The sequence below is a fragment of the Monodon monoceros genome, unplaced genomic scaffold, assembly GCF_005190385.1.
Source record: "Monodon monoceros isolate NGI ecotype Baffin Bay Population unplaced genomic scaffold, NGI_Narwhal_1 Super_Scaffold_4, whole genome shotgun sequence".
NCBI classification, from domain to species: Eukaryota; Metazoa; Chordata; class Mammalia; order Artiodactyla; family Monodontidae; genus Monodon; species Monodon monoceros.
In genome coordinates, this window is record NW_021703781.1 from 81373124 (window position 1) to 81383866 (window position 10743).

The 10743-nt window shown below is 55.8% G+C and overlaps 1 protein-coding gene across 1 annotated transcript in view; it reads left to right on the forward strand.

Moving 5' to 3' along the window:
• The first annotated feature begins 8661 nt into the window (after window positions 1–8661).
• The window catches only part of LRRC27 (leucine rich repeat containing 27), a 27696-nt gene continuing 25614 nt past the window's right edge, over window positions 8662–10743 (forward strand). Inside the window, 3 exon segments of the mRNA XM_029244829.1 lie at window positions 8662–8706; window positions 8708–8866; window positions 10079–10095. Coding sequence (XP_029100662.1) covers window positions 8662–8706; window positions 8708–8866; window positions 10079–10095 — 221 coding nt within the window.

The window sequence follows — 10743 nt, forward strand, 5'->3', positions numbered from 1 at the left end:
AGGGCGCGTCGGGGCCGGCGGGGCGCGCGCGGCCGGTGGGCGGCGAGCCGGGGGGCGCCGCGGCGCTGCTGCCCCTGCGCTCGGCGCCGCTCCTCATGGCCGGACCGGAGTGCGCGCCGCGGCCAGAGTCCGGGACATGGCCCGCCCGCCGGGCGAGGAGCAGGAGCTGCAGCGACTGGCAGCGCTCGCCTTGCGCCCCAGGCTCGGCGTTCGCGGGTGCCGGCCGCCCGGGCGGCTCCGCCGAATGCTAGCGCGCGGGGGCGGGGCCTGGGCGGGGCCGGCGGGAAGGAGTCGGGGCGGAGCGAGCTCAGGGGGCGGAGACGGGGCGGGGCCGGAGCGGGGTGCGGCGAGCGGCTACGGGTATCCGCCGCCCGCCTCAGTAGGGGCAGATGCAAAGCACGACGAGGCGGCGGCAGAGACAGGAGAGAAGGAGGGGGCCCCTTTGGCCTTTGTGAACAAAGGTGGCTTGCGGACTGCTGCCGCCCGACCCGGGGAAGCCTTAAACCTCATCCTGCGGCTCTGCCCTTGGCGAGACCACGCACGGGACCCGGGATGGGGTGGCGGGAAACGGCTGTGCGGGGGCCGAGGCCGGGTCGGTGTCAGGACGCGCAGCCCCGCGGTCCCGGGTCCGGCGCCGATACCCCCATGCGGCTGCACCGCCGAGGGAGGGACGGAGGTGGCGGGGCGGGGTCGGGCCCGGTGCGCGAGCCCCTCTCCGGTCGGCCGGCCCAGAGCCTGACAGCGAGCGCGCGCGCACACGCACACGCACGCACGGGCGCGCCCGGGGTCACGGCGACGCTGGGCACACGCGCCTGCGCTCTCGGGGTACCCTTGGTTGGGTCTCCAGTCCGGCCCTCAGTGTAGTCCGCCCGGCACGGTTCCCGAGCGGAAGCCCTTGGCGATGGTCCGCGCCTCAGGCCGCCCGGGGACCTTGTACAGCGTATGGGGCTGGGGGGTGTGGTCCGAGGCGCGATTTGACCTCGATGCGCCTCCCGACATTCGATTGGCCAGGAGGGACCTCGCGGATAAAGCGCTCTGCACAGCCAACGATCCAGGAGAAGACTCTCAGTACCGCCCAGCTCCCTGCGCCTAATGCTTTTTCACTGAAGAATTGTTTTGTTATGAGTTGTCTTAGACTTTTGGAAGCCTTTGCCTCCTTAGGTTCTGCCCGCAGAGCTGGCGGTTCCTTCCTCCCCCAGGAAGTCCTGAAAGGGCCTTCCGCTGCCCCACCATGACAGAGGACCACCCACCCCCGCCCCGCCTTGACGGAGGACCACCCACCCGGCTTGCAGGCCAAGGCACCAGGCCCTGCGGGTCTCTCCCGCCACCGCCCGTCCCTCCTTGGACATCTTTCAGCCACCCTGGGCTCTGTCCTGCCCTCGCAGCCCCTCACCTGGCTCGGCACCCCCCACCTCAAGTAGTGGCACTCAGTCTTGGCTGTTCCCGCTTCCCGTCTACTGCCCGAGGTAGAACTACGCTTGTCCCCGACCCCACCTTTGAAATTCAGTGGAGCCCCTTGACCATTGTGGCCTGCTTGACCAATGAAATGTGAGCAGAGGTGAACTGTGTCATTTCTGAGCCGCACTTGAGGAGCCAGTGTCCAGACTGGCCATACATGACCCCTTGGCTAAGAGGGAGTCCCCATCACTTGGGGACCACCTTCCAACCAGCAGTGGATGCGCAGAACAAGGGAGAAATCAGCCACTGTGGGAAGCCCTCGAGATTTGGTAGGTGTATTTACCGCAGCATAACCGGGCCGACTACCACCTGCCGTGCATCCAGCCTTGAGTTAAACTCCAGCGAGGCAAGTTCCCTGGGCTCTGGGCTCCCAGGCTGGGCTCAGCCTCCTTATGCTGAGCTGCAGCTGCTCTCGGAACATGGCTCCCTCCTACCATTGCCCTCTCCCAGTCAGCATGTTGAAGGCACCCAGCTCAGCGCCGGCACAGAGGAGGGGCTCTGTAGCCATCCTTCTGGGGCAGCAGCAAGTGAAGGAATGTTTCTGAAGACCGGGGGGAGGGGGGGGGGCGGGGGGGGGGGGCACCGAGGCAGAGTGTCACCCCAGGCAGGCTGAGAGCAAGGGGTGCAGAGTGGGCAGGAGACAGAGCAAAGGCCAGGAGCTGCCTCACCGGAGAGCAGACCAGGCTGCCGCACTCCACCGAGGGCCACTGTGAAGTTCTAGGGGCCTGGGAGGGACTTACCTGTGAACGGGGAGGGGTCAGTGAGGCCAGCAAAGTGTCCCTGTGCCCAGGGGTGCCCACAATGATCAGGAACTTCAGCAGAGTGAGGACAGGGTCTTCTCCATCCTGTGCCAGTGACAGGGGACTGTCAGTGACTCAGTAACCAGATAAACGTGTCCATGACACCCAGCACATGGGAGCGCCCACACAGGATCGTGGGCAGTGTGCGATCACAGGACTGCTGCAGCTGGGGCGGTCGGCAGGGGTCCGAGCAAGTGACCTTGTGAAGCCCTGGGGCCCAGGAGCTGTGATGACACTGTCCCTGAGATTGAAATGAGAGTGTGTGCGAGGGCAGAAAGTGGCCAGTGTCTCTGGCGGACGGCGAGTGCCCACTTAGGGCATGTGCAGAACAGCAGGGGTCTGATTTGTATTCAAGGCTCAAGCCCTGTAAACCCAAGCACAAACGTGCGTCAACCCATAATTCATCCAAAAAGCCAAGCTTCCTGAGAGGGTGTGATCGTTGGCAGAGTCTCCAGTTTTCATGTGTACTTTGTCCAATAGCATCATTCTGAAATTAACACGCTGCCTGCACCTTTGTAAATAGTCCTGTTTTTAAACTCCCTTCAGATTGCCCGATTTGAATGTGCTGTTTCCTGCTGGGAACCGTACCAGAACTGGCCCCAGGAAACAGGAAACAAGCTCAAATGGGATTCCGATCCTGAGTTGCTCACTTATGTGGGAAACCATGAGTCCCCTTCCCAGCAGGAAATGGAAAACCTGGCTGTGGTGCCATCCGACTTAGCCCTGGTGGGACATGGGACAAAGTACATGTGGAAGCAAGGACGTGGGGAGCCAGGTGCTGGGTGGCTGGGTTGCTTGGTGATGTTATTGATTCTCAGGGTCATGGGGCTGCCTGGCTTCCGATGACTCCAGAGAGCATGAATGGGGAGAGGAAAATGCACAGTGGAGAAGAGGAGCCCCATGGCTGCTGGGAAGGAATCCTTCCTCTCTGTTGTCATGGTACCAGGACTGAAGCACAAACTCGCCGCTTAACTCCATGAGGCTCCTAGTGTGTCAGTTCCCAGGGCTGCTGTGACAAAGGACCACAGACTTGTGGGTGAAAACAACAGAAGTGTGTTTTCTCCCCATTCTGGAGGCCAGAAGTCGGAAATCAAGGTGTCAGCAGGCGTGGTCCCTTCTGGAGGTCCTGAGACGTCTCTCCCAGCTTCTGGCGGCTCCAGGAAGTCCTTGGCATCGCTCGGCCTGCAGAGGCATCGCCGCAAGCTCTGCCTCCATCACCACATCGTCTTTTCATCTTCGTGTCCTCCTTTATCAGGACACTTGTCATAGGATTTAGGACTCACCTCAACGCAGGATGATACCCTCTTGATTTCTTTAACTTAATTACCCTCTTTCCAGGTAAGGTCACATTCACAGGTTCTGGGTGGACATATCTTTTGGGGGGCCACCACTAAACCCACACTACAGTCCACCGTCTGGTCCCCCCAAATCTAAGCCTATTCCATGTGCAGAATACATTCACCGCATCCCAGCATCCCCAAAAGTCTCACCGTTAGAGCTTCAACTCTAAGTCCAAAATCTCATCTAAATATTGTCAGCTCAGAAGTCCCAAGTCCCACCATTAAATCAGGTCTGGGTGAGACTCCGGGTATAAGCTACCCTACAAAACACCTCTCGTGACCATCCCACTTCACAGATGAAGGAAAGAAGGCCTGGGAGGCAAGTAACTGCCCAAGTTCCCAGCTGGAGCGTGGGAACGGCGCTGTTGACATCCAAGAACGACCCCCAGGCTCAGGCTTGAGCAGGAATGGGTGTTAGGACTCCCCCCACCCACCCAGTAGACAGGCAGCAGACGCTTGGTGCTGCGCCCGCCCCCACTGCAGCCCTTCTTTTGCTGTGTAGCAGGATGCAGACAAAGGGACGCACGCAAAATATAAACGTTCTGGGAACTCCCTGGCGGTCCAGTGGTTAGGACTATGAGCTTTCACTGCCGAGGGCCTGGGTTCGATCCCTGGTCAGGGAACTGAGGTCCCGCAAGCCACGCAGGGAGAAAAAAAAGAAAAACCTTGAAAAAAGTACAAATGTTCTGAAGTGTAACAATGAAATAGCCCTTGGCGGCCACCCAACTCACCAGCAACCCCACCCTCTGCCCCGGCCTGGACTGAGGGACCACCTGTCCTTGGACCTCCACTGCATTGGTTCCTGGGGCTCTGCTAACAAAACCTGCAGAGCAGGCAGTTAAATCACAGAAATTTATTTTCTCACCATCTGAGGCTGGAAGTCTGACATCAAGGAGTCAGTAGGACCGGTTTCTCCTGAGGCCTCTCTCCTTGGCTTGCAGACAGTCGTCTTCTCCCTGTGTCCTCACGAGGTCATCCCTCTGTGTGTCTGTGTCCTAATTTCCTCTTCTTATAAAGACACCAGTCACACTGGATGAGGGCCACTCAATGACCCCATTTAACATTAGTCACCTCTTTAAAGACCCTATCTCCAAATAAGTCATATTCTGAGGTACTGGGGGTCAGGGATGGGATTTGAGGGACACAGTTCAGCCCATAACTCCCACCAGGTGCACCCCATCTCCTGCTTCCCCCGGCTCATATTATGGGCCAACTCGTCTCTTGATTTTTGGTTTTAGAAACTTATCATTCACATTTGCAGCTTATCATTTAGTTTTGCTGGTATGAAAAGCATTTCATACTCCATGAAGTCTCCTGGAATTTGCTTTTTCTGTCAAAAGCTGTTTCTAAGATTCATTCTTGTTGTTGTGAGTAGCTATTGTTGGTTCATTTCATGGCTTTCTCTTTCTTGGCCTTTGGGGTCCTTCCCAGGTTTTGCTAAAATGAGTGAGGCTGCTGTGAATTTCTCTGCCCACGTGTCCTGATGCAACTCTGGGTCTGAGACTCCAGAGGGGAACGGTGGGGGTCACTGCACGTGGGGATCCAGCCCAATAGGAGAGCAGGCTGCTCTCCCAGACGCCCCAAGTTCCAGTGGACACCCTGACAGAAGAATGAGCTAGGGGCATGAACACAGGTGTTCCCAGACTTCTTCATTTTTGCCAACTGAGGAAGGGTAAAACAGTATCTCATTTCAGATAAAACTGTATTTCCCTGCTAGCTGGTAAAGTGGAGCATCTTTTTATATCTTTATTGGCCATTTTTTTTCTCTCCTGGGAGTTGTTGGTTCATTTCTCTTGCCTATTAATCTAAATGTAACTATTGTCTTAATCTTTCTAAAATTGAATCATAGGAGTTCTTTATGTATTCTGCATATTAATCCTCATTGGGTGATATATTGTGGATACTAATCTTTATTGGATATGAGAATTGCCAATATCTTCTCTCATTTGGGGCTCAACTTTTAATTTTCCTTATGGTACCTTTTAGATAAACAAGAGTACTTTTAATGTAGTGAATTTATCAACATCTGTTTTTATGGTTAGTGCTTTTATATCCTGTTTAAGAAATCCTTTCTTAGCCTAAGAATAAAATAAAATTCACCCATATTTTGTTCTAAGAACGTATATAGAATAAAGTCTAGTATCGACATACAGCATACATGCAGAAAATATTCCTCACTCCCTTGTTCGTGGAAGGGTTGTTCTGAATGGCATCACCTGCCATGACCATAGCAGAAATCCAAAGTGATCATTTTACAACAAGGCGGGCCTTATGTTCAAATCAGTGTGAAAGTCTTCAGTGGCTCTTGTAGCTGACACTTCGGGTTGCCTGCTCAGCGACCAGTCACCCCTTTCCTCACTCCTTTCAGTACCTCCATTTATTTTCCGGTATCGTGGTGGCTGTGCGATGTGTCAGTGTGTATAGGCTGAACTACTTCTCCAGAATCCTCTTTCCTGCAGGTTTCCTAACTCGGCCCCAAGAGGCACTGTGCATGAGATTTGGGGGGTAAAGGGGTGCAGTGAGGTAGCAGCTGTAATGATTTTATACTTGGACGGCCAGGGCAGGGGCCCAGGTGTGGCTGCAGCTCGCACACAATGTCCTTTCTCTGCCAGCTCACCTCACTGGTGGGGGGCAGGCGTGCATCTAGTCTGTCTCCCCGAGTCTTTTAGCTTCTCCAACTCCTGGGCTGGGTGTGTGTGTAGTTCTGTGACCATCGGTGCCACGTGATCCATCCATCCTCGTGGGTTCCAGCTTGGGCTCGCTGGTCCCCCCTTTACCTCCACCTTCCCTTCCTGAATACCTGCCCTGCACACTTCAAGCTGCAGCATCAGGCGGAGGGCAGCAGCCTTCAGAGATTGTCCAACCAGCCTCTGCAATGGCAAAGGTCAAATCCCTTAATGACGTCATCCTCTAGTGGCTCGCCGCCTGACTGATAAGAGGTATGCAGACCCTCTACCCGAGTGCTTGAGAAGGGGTGGTGGGGTGGGTTCCAGACCCACAGAGAAATCCTGATTGGTCCGAGCCCTGTGGTGGTCTCATTTCCTTTCTGTTGATTGGTCTAGGTAGCCGAAGCGATTCCGGCCAGATCTCAGAGGCAGTTACTGGGGGCTTCCTTCTCCTCCCGGGTGATGGGCGTCCGAGTGACGACTGCAACCGGGACAGCCATCCTGCGACCCCCAAGAAGACGTAGGTCTGCCTGCTGCAGACGGGAAGGTATAAAACGGGAAGGACTTTCAAGTTCTTGACGCCAGATGGTCAACTTGAAGTGCGAGCCTTCCCGTGTGTAACCTGCGGTCCCCCGAAGAGCCCACCGGCAGGTGCCCCGCCGCCCGCTCCGCAGAGGCGCGCGCTCGCGCATCACGACACTCCGGGCCTCGGCACACATGTCCCCTTCGTCCGGAACGCTCCACCTCTGTGTGTGTCACCGACTGCCCGGCAGAGGAGGTCGCGGGCGGCGCGCCAGCGCTGCGGCGCTGCGGCTCCGGGCGGACCGCTGGAGTCTGGATGAGTGCCGCGTGCGCAGGCGCACCAGACGCCCCGCGCGCCCCGCGACTGCGCGCCTTCCGCGCGGCTTGGCGCCTGCGGGCCTCCGTAAGGCTGGGCGTCTCCATAGCGACCGCGTGGGGCCGGCAGCTTCCACTGCTGGACTGCCGCACTGGCGCCCGGCTCGTGCGGGCGTCGGGTGGGCTGGCGGGCGCCGAGGGTGAGGCAGGGCTGCGGGCCCGGGGTCGGGGGCCCCTCGAGAGAGGCTGGGGCGCCGGGTGATGGGGGGCGAGGGGCGGGCCGGGAGCGGGGGCGCATCCCGAGAGGCTGGGGGCACCGCGGGCTTGCGGGGTGCGGAGCTGCGGGGCCTCGAGGGCGGCCCGGCGCGGTGGAGAAACCGGGGAGGGCGCCGGGACCCGGAGCCGCCTCCCCGACCCCACGGAGCCCGCTCCGCCCGCTTTTAGGCCCTGTGGTTTTGCTCTCGGTCCTGAGGCCTTCTTTCTGTTCAGAGGTTTGCGGGAGATTGAAGCCTCTCTCCCCCCTAAAACACAGAAAAGGACCCCAGGGGAGGCCCAGGGTCTCCAGGGAGCGCAGGCAGCCTGCGGTGGGTTCGCCCCCCCCACTCGTTAATTGCTTGACCTTTGGGCGGTTCCTCGTGTTCCCCATCCCTAAAATGGAGGGAGGTAGACGCACACACGTTTCCCAGGTGTTGGCTGTCGAGAGGGTTCTTTTGTTTTTTTAACATCTTTATTGGGGTATAATTGCTTTACAATGGTGTGTTAGTTTCTGCTTTATAACAAAGTGAATCAGTTATACATATACATATGTTCCCTTATCTCTTTCCTCTTGCTGTCGAGAGTTTTGTATCAATGAGCGAAGGCTTCTGAGCCCTGAAACATTCCAGTGTTGGTTGTTATTGCCGGATAAATCGGGAATTAAACACGGACGTGTGCCTCACCGAATGAGGTTCTGGTGAAATACAGTTCTTAAACTTTGTGTCGAGCAAAACTATTGTTGAACAAGTAAAATTCAAGGTTCTAGTTTGACCGGTTCCCACCCCCAGCCTAATCTGGGTGCTAGCCAGACCCAGCGCTGATCGCTGAGTCAAAGCGGTAACCTGAGCTGTCAGGATTCTCCGTGGAGCGGAACACTAATGGAAATGCCACAGAACCGCGGGGCAAGTAAGAAAGTGTGAACTTAGGAACCCCACTGCATTTAGGGAAGGGATACATTAGCTTGTGCGCTTTGAAATCTTCTGACTTGTTTTCATCCCAAAAACAGCCATTGCATTTTCCAGGAATTAAGTTAAATCTTGGAACTCCATGGTGCAAAGGGAGGAGCAGAACATTTTAATCTGAACCTTCTTGCAGTCCAGTTTGTTTTACAGAAGTCAAGTTTATGATACTGATTATTAGAAACAATGGTCTTTGTAAGCAAACACAAATCTGCCATGAGCTAGACAGTGAGAGTGTGCCCGTGTACCTAGTTGTTGCTGCATCTCCCCTCCCTGTCTGCAGGTGACTCCAGACCCGGGAGGATGAGCAGTGGTCCCCGGAGGATTGCTTCCTCCTGGCTGACGGATGGAGGGAAGCAGCTCCTGCAAGGCTGCCTGTGGGGCTGCTGATCCCGGAGAGCGGCGCTGGGCAGGCTAGGAGCAAGCCTGCATCCGCCTCCAGGGAGGCTCACGAGGGTGTCAAGGGGGTCATCCTCTCTTCATCAATTTTAGACTTGAGTCAAAGTGGTCTTCACCATTTAGGAGAGATCTTTAAAGTTCTCAACCTCAGAGTGAGTGGGGCACCTCTGGGGCATGGTACGTATGTGCGACATAGACGTGATTGAAGGCTCTTCTTACGTGCAGTTTTCTTTTAGAGAGAAATTCGAGAATGAGATAGAGGAGGGTGAACTTGGGGTTTTGTGCGCTGCTCGGATGCCACAGATGATGAAGACTCTGACGTCCTCTCCTGGGTTTGGGGGGCGACTTGCCGAAAACACCCTTGGCCTCTTAATCAAAACACAACACCCCTAAAATAAGTGCAGTAAAAACTGTCACCCACAGCTTTGCAGATGTCACAGGCTTGACTCTACCTGGTGCCTTCACCAGGTCTGGCCCTTGCCTGCTTAAGATCTGGTGGGTCTGTCTCCTCCCGCGATTTCTAGAACAAGGTTCCATCACACAGCCTTGAGGGGAGACGGGCAGGGGCCCTCACCAGCAGTTCTGTCACTGCCCAGCAGTCATGTAATTTCCTTAAACCTCATCTTGTCCTCACCTGGAAGATGGGAATGAGAATCTATTTATGGGTTATTAGGAGAATTAAATGATAAGCATATAAGGCACAGTGTCCTCAACATGGTACACACACCCACGCATTGCACTGTTACCCTGTGGATTGACGGTTTTGAGTGCTTTTACAAAAGCCGTGTACTTAGATTTTAAGTAGCTACTTAGTTTATTAACCCCATTTGTGTTACGCACCCTGTTTTTCCCGTCAGGCAAGCACTGGTCGCGCGGTCTCTTTTCTTAGCACTGACCTCCATGAGTGATTACTGGGTCATCCTGTAATGCACCACTTTTAATGAAGCAAATGCTCTCAGCTCTGAACAAGGAACCCAACAGTGTCATGCATAAAGAAAGAAGGAGGACATTCCAGAGCCTTCTTCAGGCTTAATGAAGAAACTTTGTTTATGCTTCTCAGAAAACAGAGACGTCAATATACATTTTACTGCCATGGCAACAAATCACTGAGTGAGGTGGCCACTCAGAGTGGTGGACTTTTAGGGGTTACGGGTGCGTTTTGCAGCCATAGCAACACTCTCTGGAGCCACCATTATCACTTCCAGAGACCCTTATGATCAGGGAACACTGACCCCCATCTTCACACGGCCTCACAGAACCGAGGAGGGAGGACGGGCTCGTGTGATGCAGTCAAGCCGGCCCCTGTGGGGCGACGGCAAATGCTAGCTTGTCTCTCTGAGATTTCCTTTTCTGGTGTTTACCAGGATCTGCGGCTTCAGCGCTGGGGCTGAGAGAGCAAGAGCCTGAAGCTGACCTGGCAGCCAGGCCAAGGGTGGCCCGGCGCGAAGGCGTCCGCACGCTGTGTCCAGTCGCCACTCACTCCCCAGAGGCTGCGCCCGCCGCCAACAGCAAGCGACGGTGCCGCATCTTAGCTGCTCGGGGATTGTGTTCTCAGCATATTTGTGGAGTGTGGTTTCTAGCCGGTGTTTCTCAAGTTTCTGCCTTAAACTTGAAGGGACTTGGAAGGTGGTCTTGGCAGCAGAGTTGGGAGCTGAGAAACTGGTGGAAAAGGAGCGGCCTGCTGGTGCCGCGTGCTGTGCTCCGCGGGCTTTAATAGAGCAGCGCGGTCGTGACGGCTGGTGCTTACCTGTGCCCCTGTGTGCCAGGCGCTGCTCGCTTGCTGCACCTGGAAGAGGCCAGGCCGCTGGAGCACAGAGAGGTTCGGGAACTTGCTCTAGGTCACACAGCTCATAGGTTTTCGAAACCTAGATTTGAACCCAGGCAGCCTGGCTTCCAGACCAGTGCCCTTAATGCCTACATTCTGCTGCCCTGGTAAATAGAGACACGTAAATACATACGTGTGTGTGGTGTGCGCGATCACATAAATACATACGTGCGTGTGGTGTGCGCGATCACGTAAATACATACG